Source organism: Pleurodeles waltl, chromosome 1_2 (genome assembly GCF_031143425.1).
Source record: "Pleurodeles waltl isolate 20211129_DDA chromosome 1_2, aPleWal1.hap1.20221129, whole genome shotgun sequence".
Taxonomy (NCBI): Eukaryota; Metazoa; Chordata; class Amphibia; order Caudata; family Salamandridae; genus Pleurodeles; species Pleurodeles waltl.
In genome coordinates, this window is record NC_090437.1 from 92,550,555 (window position 1) to 92,568,033 (window position 17,479).

The window sequence follows — 17,479 nt, forward strand, 5'->3', positions numbered from 1 at the left end:
GGGACGTAACCCCATAGGCCCACAACCAGCAAGGGTACTCTCTAACACACCAGATTTTCCAACAGGGCGCAACAGATTTCATACCCTCACGGCCCTAGAAGATATTGATTGACTTAATAAGAATCAGACAGCTCCAGAAGAACAATCCCAGATAGAACACAAATCAGGGCGGGCCTCAAACGAAGGACAAACATCACATATAACAGATTCCATAGTAAACAGCCCTCATATTTACCCAACCCAAAACAGTGCCCACAGAATTTCACCCCAGTCATCAGATGACATCACATCTGTCGGTACACCAGCGGACCAGCAAGGTATCTCTAAACAGAAAGCAGAGATTGCTATACTATTCTGGAACATTGCAGGTCTAAATAATAAATTAGGCAATTAGGCTTGGGTGAACTTTATAGAAAAATATTCATGCATATGTCTCCAAGAGACGTGGACGACGAGCCCCCTTCACATTAATGGTTATAAAACATTTCACTCACCAGCTGCCCCGTCTAGTCACGGCAGATCAAAAGGGGGTCTATGCACATACATCTCTAACAACCTACGACTACAAAACTTAGAGATGAAATTCACGAGTCTATACTATCAAATGATAGAGGGCAACTTGGATCATAAGACTCACCTAGTCCTCATTAACTTTTATAATAATGCAATCCCAGGAGAGTTTGTCAACATTCTAACGGAGATGGGTAATGACCTTAAAAAAATAACAAGCACCAATAACAGCCGGGAGATCTTCATGATCTGGGGAGGTGACTTCAACGTCCACCCCTGTAAAGAAACTTCAGACAAGGTTTGTGGCTGGGATTCTGAGGGCGTTGGCTTAAGTCTCCACTTTGCACATAACACCCAAGGAGACGCATTAAACTTACTCGCACAAACCCATAACTTATCCTTTGCAAATGAATTACACACTGCTGAATCAAAGTTTAATCCAACATACAATGGAAGGGGTGCAAATACTGTGATTGATTATGTCTTAATGTCAACCCATTTCTCACATTACCTCAAGAAATATACCCTGCATGACATCGCAATTAGCGATCACTACCCCCAGAGCCTCAACCTCCTAGTAATCCCCATAACACCTGATAGAGATGACAGGCCCACCCCATTAGATGATACTGAGTCAACGCCACATAACGAATACATCCTGAAATGGTCACAGATCGACCCCGACTTCCTCCTCAAACAGCTACTAATTAACTGCAAGTACGCTTTCGCAGACTGTTTAAGTGAGAACATAGACCCAGGGCGACGTTTGAACGCCTTTATATTGATCATGCAATCTATAAAGAAAGCCCTAACCACCAGAAGGGGTAACCAGGGGAAAAAAAGGGCCACCGGTTGGTTTGATTATAATTGCTCACAAGCACATAAGAAACTGAAAAAAGCTTTAAAAGCCCCAAAAAGATCTTCATCCGAGATACGTAAGTGTAGACAAGAATATAAAGCAGCAATGAAGGGAAGGAAAATGTCCCTAAAAAGAACCTTGTGGGAAACTCTTCATACAGCTAGCCGCTCAAAAGATAATATTCTTTTTTGGAAAACCATTAACGCACCTATGCTTGGGGATAGAGACCCCCCCCCAGAATGGAAATAGCGATATCCGAAGAAGACTGGATAGCACACTTTTCCAAAATATATGCGCGAGTCAGCGTAGAGAACCCTACACTGTCCGTATATGATCAAGCCCTACAGGAAGGCACACGCCCGTTAATAACCCCACAATTTAGCCTTGAGGAGGTAGAGGAAGCCATATCTCTAGGCAAATCAGGAAAAGCTCCGGGCCCCGATGGCGTCCCGATAGATATATACAAGGCCAACATCCACCTGTGGGGCCCTGTACTAACGCAGTCACTAAGGGACATTTGCACCCAAGGTCCCCTACCATCTTGGCGAGATTCTAATATAATTCCTATATATAAAAAAGGTGACCGTCTCAACCCAGCCTGTTATAGACCCATCTCTCTGCTGGATTCAACAGCTAAACTAGCAGGGAGAATTATCTTGAATAGATTGCAAACATGGGCAGAAGAAAAAAGAGTCTTATCCCCTGTCCAATATGGATTTCGGAAAGGCATTGGGACAGTGGAACAAAGCCTGAATCTAAGTATTATTATAGGAAAATATACAAGGATCAAAGAAGGTAATCTGTACCTGGCTTTTATTGACCTATCATCAGCATTTGACTGTGTACTACACGACAAGTTATGGGACATTTTAACCAGCTTGGGGGTAGAACCAGCTATAATCCAGTTTATACGAGACATGTATTCAGGGTGCAGAGCAAGAGTGAGGTATGGCCTAAAGGGGGAGAGTACTCGCCCTTTTGGCATATTTAGAGGTGTGCGCCAGGGCTGTGTTCTCGCCCCATTCCTATTCTCGATGTATATAAACAACCTAGAAAATGTGTTGGCTACTAACTTCAACGATTTACCCCAAATAGGCAATCGCGCTGTCCCGGTCCTACTTTATGCAGATGATGCAGTTCTAATGGCCAGGACCCCGCTAGCCTTACAAAAATTATTAACTACTTGTATCACATTCATGTCACAACTGGGTCTCACTGTCAATCACTCAAAAACATTCATTATGAATTGTGGTGGGAAACGCGGAAAATCCTACAACATTACAACTGCGGAGGGGAGAGTAGAAACTGCGCGTTCCTTTTCCTATCTGGGCCTAATGTTTGACAATCAGGGCTCTTGGGCCAATTGTAGGAAGTCAAAAAAAGCCCAGCTTATAAAAACAACGATGGCCATAAGGCTTTTTTCTAAAAGAATAGGGGGTATTACTCCGCCAAACATGATAAAAATTTACAAAGCAAAGTGCATCCCAGCAATCACGTACGGGTCCGGCATCTGGGGACATACTGATTGTAACCTAGTACAGACGGTTGAAAACGACTTTTTAAGATATCTACTGATGGTTCCAAAAGGTACATCATCTTACATAATTCATTCAGAACTGGGATCCCCTTTTATTACCGATCTGATAAAGATTCAACCCTTACTGTTATGGCACAAAATCTGGACCTCGGAACATACTGAACTAAATAAGGCCATTTTGACCGACTGTATGGAATCTATATACGCAACAAGGGTGCCTTGGCTAAAATACGTTATGACTTTTTTTTTAAACATGGGCAATAAAGCTTTTTACACAAATCCAGCTCTTCTGGAAACAATCTCTAGGAAGGACCTGAGCGCTTTGGCATTAAAATATTTAGAAGACTTACGATGGGAGGCTGAATCAAAAAAGCCCACTGTCATTCATAATCAAATAATCCTGTCAACGGAGGCTATCCAGCCTTACCTGATGAACGTGATAAACCCCCGCCATCGTTTTGTGCTCACCAGACTGAGGCTGGATACATTCCATCGACTAGTAACCTTCCCAACCATGAATGATTGGAGCACCACCTTGAAGGCCTGCCCCCGTGACGCAAAGTCACTACAAACCACAATCCATGTGGTTTTATTTTGCAAACTGTACGCCAAGCAAAGAAAGCGCCTAGTAGCCCCTCTCTTAAGGCTAATCAACCTCCCTCAGTGTCGTACTGCGTACGCTAGCCTCCAGGTTCTATCATCCATAGAGATGTGTGGAACCTTGGCCAATTTTTTATGCTCCGTACTAAGCACAAGAAAGCGCATGGGGGTAGCAATATAACCTGAACTATTTTAGACCTTTTATTATTGTAAACCATTAAGATTTTAGCCTATTTATTGTATTTATTTATTGTATATTGTATATTAAAATGTAAAATATTGTTACTTTTATGACTTGTTGAAAGTCGAATAAAGTCTTTGTACTACTACTACTACTACAGTAAGGATCCATAGATGATCTAACTAGTGAGACTAACATTATACTCTAATACATTTGGTAGATTACAAGCTAGTTTATGCATTACTAAAGGATCACTTATCGTTGATACTAGTGTTGTTGTATAGGTGTTATTCTGCTGTCTCAGCGTAAGTTCCCGCTGCTGTGTGTACCACTTGGCGTGAGCTCCTGCTGCAGTGCATGCTGCCTGGCGTGAGCTCCTGCTGTGGTGCGTGCTGTCTGTTCATATGCCTGTAATCCCTGCGGTGGCATATGCTGTATGTTTTCGAATTTATGGCTTTCTAAATAAGCTCACGTGCACATAAATATGTTGTATTTCGAATATGTAACACTGGTATACATGTGACGGTTGCCTCAGTTATGACAGTTCTCTCTGTCTCTCCGATGCCCATATTATGACGGTTGCGGGCTCCATATTTCTTGGAGAATTCTGCGAGCAATAACTTTTAAATTAGAGGCAATTTACACTTGCAACAAGCATCCACAAAAGGGCAGAATAATAAATAACTTTTCAAAATCCAAGCTCTTAAAAGATTTTTAGAAGCTAAGAGAATATACCCCCCAAGATCAAATACTGCCCTGACACAACTCTGAAAACCATCCTTTGAACTTTTACTTAAAGCAGATTGCAAAGATGATACTAAAAGCTCCATTTTATGACTGTCAAATCACTTAGAAGAGTGCGATACTATACATGTAGGAAATGTACTTAATTAATGAATATGATTATAACTATCCCAAAGTTCATACTCAATCACATCCAGTTTTTGTATTAAACTCCCCACTACCTGCTTGCTGTCGATTACATGCCTGTAAGAATAGTTGCAGCTTGGAACTCTTCTAGATTCACATCCTGCCTTCACCCCCGCCTCCCTGGTGAAAGGGGCAGGAAAACTTGTGAAATGAACATGTGCTAGAGTACAGGCCAAAATAATCTGAAAATAGGCGATTTACCATGCTATCGTGGACTTCTGACCAAAGTCATTGACCTTGTGTATAGTTGATGCTTAAAAAAATAAAAAAATAAAACTTTTCTAAGTCTGGACTTCATGGCCCAATCGCTGAATGGCAGAATAGTGCAAACCATGTGAATGTAGAAGAATTCCATGTTACAAAACTATAGTCATGTAGTAAACAGTTTCTTTGAATGGACATATGTCTGATATTTGAAGAACTTGTTGTATGTGGGTACTGCTATAAAGTAAGCCATCTCCCATTCAGCCCACTAGGAAATGTAATGCTAACAGATGCTTTTTATTTTCATGACTGTAAAAAAGCCCCATTTAAGTAGTGAATGGCAGTGCATGTTTGTTGGGAGCCCATACATTCTAAATAGAATATTTTTAGGATAAATCCTCCATGGAACAAAAGTTGATATTACATCCAGCTGCATGTGTGTTAGTTTTAATCATTTTAACATATTCTGTGTACTTCCCATTGTCTTCCCAGAGATTAAGATCCGAAAGGGATTCTTTAAAAGAAACTATTGAAGAACTACGATGTGTTCAAGCACAAGAAGGACAACTCACAAATGCAGGTAATTACTAAATATTGACACTGAACATTTATTACTCACCACTTTACTATCTTGACCGATAATTGTGTTAATCCTTTTGGGCTTGTGTTGTATTAACATCACATCATTTTATTCAACATGCTTTCTAATTTTCATAACAGAAATAATTTGAGTACCCCCTGCCCCCTTTAATTAGCAACACATTTTCTTCCTGAAAACCAGTGTACAGTGTGAAACAAGAAGAGGATCCTTTTGCAAAGATTTGTTATCATAATCTTTTAGAAATAGCTTTAGGAAGCCAAAAGGCTTCCACAGTTCATTAATGATCATGGAGTGTAGAGTGATATATCTTTGCAGTTTTCCTGTTAAGGGAAGGGGAAAGATAGTTGAAATGCATATTGTCTAGTACATTAAATACTAGAAATGTGAAATCTTGGAATAGTTGTAAACGTTTTAGCTCACCTTCATCCTGAAATAATGTACGTTTTCTAAAAGACAATATTGTATAAGCAGTATCCATTATTCCTATACATGTTACAAGGTTTATTTTTCAGTCCATCCCAAAACATATTGCCTTGTTGTTTTGAAAAGTGATGATTCTAAGTTTACAAAAACGTGAATGTTTGTAGGTTTTCATTTGCCCGAGACAGTCACTAAATACAAGCAATGATGGCAAAAGTGATTATTTTGCAAAGGATGGTTGTCCACTTACTACGAGTCCTAGTTGAACTGGAAGCCCCAAGTGGCACTGCTCGTCTTCCTTTCCCTATCCTGAACCCAGCTCGAGGAAGATCCTGCCAGAAGTCAGAGTTTGGAACAGGTTGAGTCTTCACCAAGGCCCATGGATTTACTTTTTGATTTCTGTTTTCATTTTGAACAAAGTATTTCTGTTAGTGTTTTGGTTTTTATGTCATTTCTTTGGAATGGTCCTGACAAAAACAGAATGTGAGAAAAGCAAAGCTTCAATGTTAATCCATGGATCAAAAATCAATTGTTAAAGAAACAGACACTTTGTCTTAGATCAACATTTGACTCCAGGAGTTTGAGTAGCTTATAAAAGAGGCAAAGTAGCTTATTTCCCAAGTCAATTTTTATTAGTTTTGAAATTTAATGTAACCAGAAACATATGAAGAAGATACATTGAACCACACCTATTCACAAAGTTTAGTTTCAAGATCCCACATACATTCATTCTTCATGCACCATCTGAGACTGAAAAAACATCAGTATCCTGCCCCTTTAGTTGCTTGATTCTAATCAATGTCAGTGTCTGACAGGTCGTTTTCCATAGTAAATACATATCATGTAACGTCCATACCATGTTGCTTGTTAGGGTTCCCAAAAGATCGCCAAAGTGTACAGTGTTCTAGGACATAAGTAAGACGAGTCACAGTGTAGGTAATCACTGAAAGGTTTACAAGTGGTATTTGATCTATGTCAATCAATACTTTTTTAAATTGTCAGTTAAAATGTACATCACATTTAATGACCATTAACCAGGGAGACGAGGCCTTTTCCAATTTGCCTGTTGTATGTATTTATGTATGTGTGCGTTTATGTATGTATGTATGTATTACAGTGCAAACCTAGCCAAGAGGTAACGTAGCAGAGCACTATATTGGGTCAAAGGCAAGGATACTCTGTGAGTAATTGGATCGGTTGCTTGTTTCTCAGAGCAAAAATTTACTGGTATTGCATCATAATGTAGTGTTCTTTTAAAGACTTGCTTCTTCAGCTCTTTCAGAAATTGGAGCATTTCTGGTTCAGTCCTGATGGACACAGGGATGTTATTCCAGGTACTTCGTGCTTAGACATAAACCTTTTTTTTTTTTTTTTTTTTTTAAATCTGTGTATTCTACACTTATTTATCTCCACTGTGACAGTGTCCTGGCTGGGGTTATGCCAGAGATGGTGAGGCTTACCAGCCAGATAGTGGTGCTTGTCATGATGCCTTAATAAGTGATAAGGCTGTCTTTGAAGATGGTGTGGGCCTGCAAGGAAAGCGAGTGGGTTTCATCAGGATGGGGGTGATTTAATCAAACGTCTTCAAACCTTAGATGAGATGTGTTTTGGCATGTAGTGTAGAGTTTGGGGGGGGCAGCACAGAGCTAAATCTTTACACCATGGCGATGTCGGAGGGCTTGAACAGCAGTTCCGAAGTTGCTTTCTGGAAGAAACAGTTTCACTTTCTTTAATAGAACAGGCTTGATACCAAGCTGTCTTTGTTTTCTTGATTGTGTTTCTTGAGGGTGAGATCGGGGACCCGGATGAATCCAAGTGATTTGTCTTGGGGTAAAATTTGGGGTTTGAAGCCTGTCATTGAGCTAGGTTGGCACTATTGCTGGCTTGTTATTTTTCGCAAATAAATTAAATAAATGGAATTTTGTCTTGACAGGATGAGCTTCTGGTAGGTGATGGGCATACTGGACATGGGTTTTCAATGGGACTTTTGTGTCAGTGAAACTCAATAAACTAAAGCAATCTTTAACTCAAGCCTCCATCTCGTAAGTTTGTCATTGAAACAGATTCCTGAGACGGAACCATCGGCGCTATCCAACTTTAAAAGATGATAAGTTAGAACACCCCATCTTTTACTCATAAGATTTTGACTGATTCGCAAAGAAACTACTCCGTTCTTGAAAGAGAACTTTTGGCATTGAAATTGGCATGTTCTGAATGGCGACATCTCCTGATGTGGGCTTCAGTACCATTTGATATCCAGACCAATCATAGGAACTTGTCTCAGAAGTATACCGTGTCAAAATAGTCGTTGTGCATGATGGGCATACTTCTTTAATCAGTTTGATTTGTGATATCTTGCATTCCTGGAACAATTTTTTTTCTTTCAGATGGTCTTTCTTTGAGGTATCTAGAGTCATCTCCAGCTTATTACCAAAATATTGTTCTCCTTTAGAAGATAATTGGCCTGGTACAATCTTGTTTTAGAAAGTTCAGAATAAGCAGTCTGTACCCTATCTCAGGAAGATTGCAGGGAGGAGTTCCTAAGCGTGGAAGTTACTCTTTAAGGGTCAGGCTTTGTTCGTTCTTTTTAAGCAACTAAGAAAGGAGGTGTTCAAAATGTGTCATTACTTTCCCATTGCCGGGCATAAAGGAGTCTAATCAACCTTGGATTTAATACTTTATTCTTTCTGTTGGCTGTTTGTCAGAAGGGACACTGAACTTTGTGAGTGCTTGTCCAGTCTGTGGTCAAAGTAACACTTCTCGTTTCCAACCTTCTGACCTTCTTCTACTATTGCCTACGCCACCTGAACCCTGGAACACCCTTTCCACTGATTTCATTATAGCATCACCTCCTTCCGAGGGAAATGGGGTCATCAACGTAACTGTACACTCTTTCAAAAGTTGCTCATTTCACTGCCTTAAAAAGGCCTAACTTCTGCTAAGACTCTAAGGCATATTTTTGGAGAGACATTTTTTGATGACATTGCCTGCCTCGCACAATCATTTTGGATCAGTGTCTCCAGTATATTTCTTGCTTTTGAAAATCCTTCTGTAACGCACTCCAAGTTGTTGTGGCCCTGTTTTCTGGCTTCCATCTTCAAACCAATAGTCAAACTGAATGCTTTAATCAAGGACTTGAGCAATATCTTTGTTGCTTTTTCCATTCTTTTTAAAGTGACTTGTCTTCCTTTATGGTGGTTACTGAGTTCTCCTGTAACAGGGGGCTCCAAACGTTTCTGTAATAAGAGCACCTTATGTTTATCTTCAATGAAAATCATACTGCGCTACTCATAACATTAGTGTGATTATAGGGACCATGGCTGACAAGAGAGCCATCCCTGCAAGATTAAAAGTAGTGACCACCACAAGTCACCAGGCAAGGTTGCCTGCATATTGTGAAAAAGGCTTTATCAATTTGTAATACCTCAACATTATTTCTGCTTAGCAGCCATAAATGCAATGCCTCTGACACCAAGTTAATAATCATGTTACTAAGTCTCCAGAACACCTTTTGACAAAGGAGATGCAGGCTGTGTTTGAGGTCATGGAGGTCTGGGGTGGTGTAGACGTTCTAGTTGAGGTGTACAATATCAACATGTTGGCACATAGACATTTTGATGCTATTATCAGTGAGTAGGGCCCCAGGTAGTTCCGTGTAGAAACCGAAGATGACAGAGGACATGATGGAACCTTGGAAGTCTATGCAGGTGTTAAGGACCCTTTGGGATTTTGAGGTACCCATATGAACGATCTGGTGCCAGTTGGAAAGATAATAGGAGAACCAGTGAAGGGCATTGCCAGTGACACCCAAGGAAGACTTTAGGGTGGTGGGGTGTTGGTGGTGGGGGGGGGTAGTGTTGACTGTGGTGAAGGTGGTGAACTGGTCCAGCCATATCCAGGGGGCAGAATTCATCTTAATCTGTGTTCAGCTGGGTGTCAGCTATATTGCCAAAGTTAGTGATGCCTGTGCTACTGCATGAAGCATCAGTCGTGGAGGAGAGATTTGTTGTTAATATGATCCTGGCATTATAAGTGTAGATGGCTTTTTGATGAATTTGTGGATGAGGATTAACATTCCTCTACTGTTGTCCGAGAAGTAGCATTATGTTAATATTTGCACCTGAGTAATGTACTTGGTTAAATTACATGTTTGCTTCAGATATATGCTGGAAAGACCACTTAAGAAGGGGTTCTGGGTTGGGTGGATTTCTGCACAACATTTGATCAACTTCAGAATTATTAACTTTGGGCTGAGGTGGTTAATAAACCCCTTTACTAGTTTGTTGAGGATAGCTTGCTCACACCAGTGGTTCCATTACTGTTCTTTCAGATATTACCCAAGGGATTCACCCATAGAGTTCAGCTGCTGAATTAGCCAAAGTCAATTGGTGAATCACTCCACATGGCAATCTGGATGAGGCTAGTATGCCATGTTACCAGCCCCATTGGATTTGTCAGGCCACTCAGAGTGAGGGTCTAAATGAATTAATGATATAAAATGTTCTGACATCTTTTAGACATGCAAGCTGTGCGTTTGATAAGTTAAAGCAAGCCTAGCTCGCCTGCATGTGTGAAGACCTGTCTATTGGATCAGTGCAGTAATTTATCCATGCATAAAACTCCTGTGACCCCAGAGTCTGTTTTAAATGCTGGTAGGTTAGCCTTTTATTCACTTGAGGTTGATAAAATGAACACAATTAATCTGTGCAATAGTAAAAAACTGTTATTGGTGAATGACACCAGAAAGGCTTTTGGGATGAATGAGCACTTTATAGATGCATACATTGTATTATTTACTAGAGAATATATTGTCTCTGCACTTCTGTTGATCATTGGCACAAATGATAGTGCATTTCTGATTTAGCTATTGAGGCGACCCGAAAGAGCACAGGTGGCTTGGTAATTACATGTACATCACCGTAGAGCAGTGTACACCAGCTTTTTATACCTCATTAATCTTTGGGTGCACATTTTTGGATAATTGTGTTTTGGCACTACCTAAAATAATCCAAGTTAAATTGAGTTCAGTTGGGGCATTTCATTAAGAGCTAGAAAAGTTAGTTTTTGTTTACACTATATGTATGTATCTACTCCCACAATGTCAACCCTAGTATGTGCTTCAGTGCTGTAATCAAGTTGCGACATCATCAGGTAGTAGAACAAATGTTGTGTGATGTTACCTCCACTACTCTAGGCATAAAAGTGAATTGGCATCTATGGCGGTAGAGTCAAATTAATGTTATTAGTGGCAGCTCATTACCCTCCGTGTTATGCTCTCCCTCTGCTGACTGCTTCTTTGGCTGTGAATCACACAGGCCAAGTGTTTCCATCTGTTTAAATGCTGGGAAGTCAGCAGTTACTGAATGTTACAGGTCACAGATAATATGAAAGCAATTAACCAGTGCTCTCAATACCCAAACTAGTGTTCAGCTTCTTAAGGTTCCTAGAGTCTATATTAGGGAATCTTTTCACAAGAAAGTGAGAATACTTCTTCACCACATAAAACCTCTTCAAAAGTCCCAGCAGAATTTTGCTAACTGAGATAGACGTGCCTTAACTGAGGTGTGCGTAAGGATTAGTATGTTCTCTCCCATACCAGACTTGACATGCCTCAAACATTGTGGCCACATAATTGTGCACTGTAAAACTGTTTTGTGTGTTTTGTAACTTTAGTATATTTGTTGGCTTACATCATCAAAAATAAGTTCAGTTTAAACAGTACTAGTACTCTAAATTGTCTAAATCAAAGTGTGTGTATTGATTACGTTTTATCTGGGAATGCACAGTCAAATACATAAACTTTTGTTTTTTCTAAACAGGATTACTGCAACTAAGTAATCAAGAGCCCTCTGACAGTCTGGCGTCGGAGATAGTTACACCTGAAATCAAGTAAGTTAAGATGAATTTTAATTTCTCTTTCAATGTGTCCTCAACACAGTAGAAATAATGTATGCTTAATGCACTGTTTTTGCAAGTCCATTTTGTTATATTTAGAAAAAAGGAGGCCCCACAGTACGATTTTCTCAAAACACAAGTCAGGTAATCAAATAAATACACTCCATTTTAAATCCCCAGTAACCTGACAGAGATATGAATCCTTTAATCTATTCTTAAATATCACTAGACTGCAGTTGTCATCCACAAATCTCAAACTGACTTCAGAAATGTATGAACTATTAGAAAGCTCCTACTTTAGCCAGACATAATCAGATTCAGTTGTTTAGGATTGCCTCACCAATTGACGTAAATGTGATTAATATATGAGCAATCCACATTACAGGGGCATTACTCATTATTCCAGGAGTGTGGAACTTAAGAAAATATCTACTGGTCCAGGGAACAGGTTACTTCATAAATCGGCTTGTCCTGTAAATAAATCCACTTGTTCCTTTGGTGCCATGTAGTGTGGTTGAAAATGTTGGCAGCAATCTCCGTATACAAGAGCTCTGATAATAGCTTCTTTGATTATGTCAGGCTCATACTATAATAGGGTTTGAATAGTAGCAATTTACTTGTTTTGCCACCTTCAGTGGGTCTACATACTGGGGCTGCAGGCAGCGGTGAGCAATAATTTCAGGGATGGAATGACCTTTTGAGTCTAGGCAAACCTGCTCACTTGCATGTTTTAGCTGTTTTCAACAGCTCTTCTCCAATATTTCCCATACTGAGAAAGATTGGAAATTTACTCCAGACAAGTACAGAGGTAGAGCTTCTTCCAGGGATGGGATGAAAGGCTGGTGGAAAAGTGAACTTGTAAGTGCTCAGCAGATTTTCACATGAGCAAATGCACCCATGCATATTTGATTGTACAAAAGTGCAGTTCACAGATATTTTCTACGAGTACCATTTCCTGGCCTACTTCTGTAAGCAAATTAATGAAAGCCGTAAATCTGCACTTTTACAAGGACATATACCCCGGGCACACTTTTAAGACTTTTTTAAGGAATTGGGCCTCAAATTATGTCTGGTGTTTCCCAAGCCCTTTTTTTTAACTAAAAGTCTCTATTGGCTGGATTCACTGTGAGAGGACAACATTCTGCTCTTTCACAAGAAGCATATCGGCACACAAAGTAGTTTTGTTCAGTGCTTGGGACTACAATGGCAATGTGTGCTTTTTGAGACCAAAAATATGTTTGCTTTTTGCCAGTGTTTGTTTTAGTTGTGAGGGCCTGGCAGTTTCCACAACAATGAAGTTGTACAAAAACCATGTCAAAGCAAGAAACAAAGTGAAAAAAACAAAAAAGTTTACCACCAGTGCCTGACCTGTTGGCTTTGCCAGTGCTTATTTTCATGTTTCCCATTAGCTTGCTTTTTGTGTTTTGGAAATACAATATATTTTACTAAATGATGCTTCAAAAAATGATACCTAAAGTGTCACAGTAGTTTAGCAAAATGTTTTTTCCTAGTTGATGTTATTTTGTGAACATTTCATTTTGAGAGTAAGGAATCACCCAGCTTGCTTTCAGATTTCTGCAGATTGCATCACACCAGAGAGCACTCTGGGAGCATTATATGTAGTGTTTCTTTGCAAACATGTGTACACATTTTTATACTGGATCCACAGTCAGTAGTGCAGTCCGAGCTTACAACATTTCCTTAGAGTGCTAACCCTAATAATAAATGCTTTGCATTATTGAAGGGCAGAAATATGTCGACCTGGTTTGTGTTAGGCTGAAGGTGCCACTCCCCTCTGAGTTTTAATCTGTTTTGGGGACTGCTAATAAAGTTATTAGTCCACCATAAGGCAGTGTTAAGTTCATTTTTGTTTCACATTCACTTTGCACCTACATTTTACTCTGCTCACATACCTCTCAAAAGGATAATACTTGATTACATATAAAACACCTCAAAGAGCTCCTTCCTTCACCTCCTTTGGGTTTGAGACAAATGTTATAACCCACACCATGGAATTTTTATTCTTGGTGTGAGAAGGGGGCCGATAAAGAAGCATGCCTCCTTTGGGTGGATCAGGGCTTTTGTCCTAAAAGTAGTAATTTTCTCAAGTTATAGGAATTTTGCTTGAGTCATAAGAATTTGACCCCAAGCATCACATGACTGACTACATCTCTTTGTGTGTTATATTGGGGAGCTGATGTGTGTCTAGGTCATAAAATCTCCCCTGACTCTCTTGTGTTCTGTGTTAACAAATTGTGAAATGAAAATCTATACCGATTAGCAACGTTTCCCCCAAAGCCACCTTAGAGGAAAAAATGTAAATAAAAAAAAATGTATAATTGTTGAGGGAATTGAAGGAAAAAAGAAAAAAAAGAAAAGTGAGTATGGGAAGTAACAACCAAGTCAAAACGTATACCTGTCATTAAAACATAGTCTTGGTAACAGTCAATACCCAGACAGCTGGAACCTTTTTAGCCTATCTTCTCAACATTTCCTTCAAAGTGCAGATGCATTGAGAAAGACACCCTCGACCCACATCAACCCTTACCTGTTCCCAAATCCTTACCTGTTCCCCAATCCGTCTCCTCTTCCGCCACCCCTCTCCTCTTTCGGTATATCTCTCCTCAATTCTCCACAAACAAAAATGTTATCCATTTAGCCCTACTTATCCTACAAATAGAAACATCAACTAATCATTGTTTTGATATGTCTCTCCCAGATATGCTTTTCCTTAATGATGACAATAGCAATAGTTTGTAATTGTCAAATGCCCCTTCAGCAAACATGTAAAGTGAAGTTGAAACATCCACAACAATTACCACTGAACCTAACAGTCTGGTCAAAGTTTTCCTAGAATTTGGTTACTACTAAGTTTGACGCAGGAGCATGGACTTCCCAAGAGAATTTACAACAAGAATACAGGACAGCTGATAGAGCATACACAAACATATTGCAACTTTACATGTTACATTTCAAGCTGCCCTGAAGTATGTGCTTTTTTATTTATTTATTATTTTCCAACACAGACAAGACCCAGGGGCTTGGTGGGTTACCTGACACACAATCAGGAAAAACATAAAGAGCTTCAGGTTTGAAACTACAAAATCGACTGCACACACATTTTTTTTTAAATAACAAAAGAAAACATATTAATACAGAAACTGTGACAAGTTTCACTCGTAAGGCTTATACACAACACATTCAGTTCACCAGCATATGATTTAAACATTGTGCTGACAAGGTAAGTGGCAAAACAATTTGAACCAATGCAGGAGTTAACATTTTTGGTAGCCTGATTAGTAGCCATGCTCCCTCTTTCATTTTGAGTGTCAGTCCAGGGCTCCTGCCAAAAAAAAAAAATGAAGGATTTATGGTGGTGGGGCCTGCGCTGCCCTGCATTGAAGGTACCATAAGCAACCGCTTTTGTGACCATGTACAGAAATGGCTTATTTTTATGTCTAACAAATGTGAAATGGTGATGGTGTTGAGGTCTTTGAGCAATGTGGGCTTCAGGTTGATCTGATTGTGCCATTTTTGATACACCTATGGCTGCACAAACTTTTTGATTTTACCTAAAACATGATTTGTTTAAGCCAAATGTTTAGATGTCATACTTGTGCACAGTCTTCTAATCTATAGATCAAGTAAATAAACGTTCATTTTCATTTTTGGTTTCTTTCCCAGATATATATATATGCAATCCACCCAACCTCCTGGATTTTTAGAGATGGGTGAACTATATAAAATCATTTCTTATAGAGACTTCTAGCTGCAGATTTCTCACCGTTTGAACAGTCTCCAGGCGTCAGACTTGATCCTGATCCTTTTCAGCAGTATCTCTGCATGCCGATAAGTGGTGCTGTGGAGTTACGCACTGATGACGTTCCTCTCTGAAAATGATGTGCAGAACCTGTATTCATGCACTGACGTCAGTTCCTTTCTTTTCACACCACAAAATAGTGTTCCAAAGCTCTCTCTCTCTCTCTCTCTCGTAGTTATGTTTCTGTGGGACCTTAACCTGGTCCTCACCTTTCTGATGTGTACTCAATTTGAACCACATCATAGCTGCTCTTTGTGGCTCCTCACCCTCAAGACAGTGTTCCTCATCGTCATAACAACCACGCGGCTTGTGAGTGAGCTTCAAGCTCTGTCAGCCTGTCATGCACCACCTTCTTTCCAGACAAACAAATTTTGTGTACGTTAGCATCTTTCTTGCCTAATGTTATGACGCTGGTACACATCAGACCGCCATTCTTTGCTCCATCTCGCCCCTCTGTGAGAGATAAATTCCATCGTTTGAACTCAAAGAGAACGCTGAGCTGCTGCACAGATCATTCAACCGAACACCAGGAGAATGATTAACTCTTTGTGGCGCTCACTGGAGCAGAAAAAAGGCAAGGTTTTGCAGAAAAGAGCCATCCCACGCTGCATTAAGACCTGGTAAGCATTGGCTGAAGATCACCATGTAGATACACTTGCTGCACATACTCCTCCCATCTAGTGTCTTACTAGATAGTGTGCAAGTTGTTTTTCTTCAAGGAATTCTTATCAGGTCAGGAAGTAGTGCCGCTCCACCTCTTACCTACAGTGTGCATGGTAATCTGCTCTCTTATTAGATTGTGGTATTTTTTTTTTTTCTGATGTCTGGTTTGGACGTGTGCTTCCCTGCTCTAGATCGATGCTGTTGCAGCAATTGTTTTGGTTCTCACAGTCCCCATCTCTTCTTCCATATTGTATTCAACTGTATTTCTGCTTTTCTCTTGTATCGAGTAAATACTTCAATTTACTGTCTGGGACAGTTTGCCATTCTACTCCGGCCCCCTTCCAATACTGCCCTTGGTGTCGTATGAAGTACCCCGGGCCGATCTCCATCAGGTTTGTAATCCCTGCCTCTCACCCAGGCACAACGTGGCCTCTTGAGAAGTGTGTCTGTCCTTAGGGGTCAAAGAAGACCCTTCAAGAACGCGGGCCCGATGAAAGTTTTGGTTCAGACTTTGAGATCGAAGACCTCCTGCCAGCTCAGCAAATCATGAGTACAGCTCCCCATCGACACCACTCCGAGCTTCTACCCCAAAAGAGGCATTTGGCTGCTCTAGACCCACAGGAGCAGGCATCTGGGCTGCCACTGCCTTTGGGCCATGATCAGCACTGACCGTTAACTTCAGAAACCGTGCTCCGCTTCGGCTTGATGCCCAAGAAAATTCTTAAACTCTCATCCTAAGTGCTGCTCACTACTGGCTCAGCTCCCACCAGACTGTTGAATCCAAACATGCTTGGCCTCGAAGCACAAGTCAGCCCAACAGCGAAACATTTGGTGTTGACCGGAAGACCAGTCCTCTAGAAGCTGCAGGTGCAGTTCGACACTGAACAGAAACAATTCTCATTCACCCCTAAGTGGGCCGGATACTGACAGTCTCCAAAAGCCAGATCCTCAGCCTCCAAAAAGACAGGTCAGCTTTGAAGAAGCAGTGGAGCCCCCCTCTTCATCCAAAGCAGAATAAAGCCACGAGTTCTCTTCTTGACTTAAGATGGAACACTTAAGATGGAACTCATATGATGTGGATCCAACTGCAGATACTGATCCCGACTTCTACTGTGCCCGACCTTCCTCACCAGATGACATCTCTTTTTACAATGAGGTCCTAGGTAGGGCTGCTGCTTTCCACAGCATAGCATGCAGATGCATAACGATCCTGTCAATGACGATTTCCTCTTTGAAACTCTTTGGCTCATCGCTCTGTG

The 17,479-nt window shown here is 40.5% G+C and overlaps 1 protein-coding gene across 2 annotated transcripts in view; it reads left to right on the forward strand.

Moving 5' to 3' along the window:
* LOC138297109 (protein Hook homolog 3) overlaps positions 1 to 17,479 on the forward strand; it is an 803,252-nt gene that overhangs the window by 434,870 nt on the left and 350,903 nt on the right. For both annotated transcript variants that reach the window (XM_069236612.1, XM_069236608.1), the window contains exons 13-14: positions 5,314 to 5,401; positions 11,662 to 11,731. In XM_069236612.1, the coding sequence (XP_069092713.1) occupies positions 5,314 to 5,401; positions 11,662 to 11,731 (158 nt within the window). The remainder of the gene's footprint in view (positions 1 to 5,313; positions 5,402 to 11,661; positions 11,732 to 17,479) is intronic.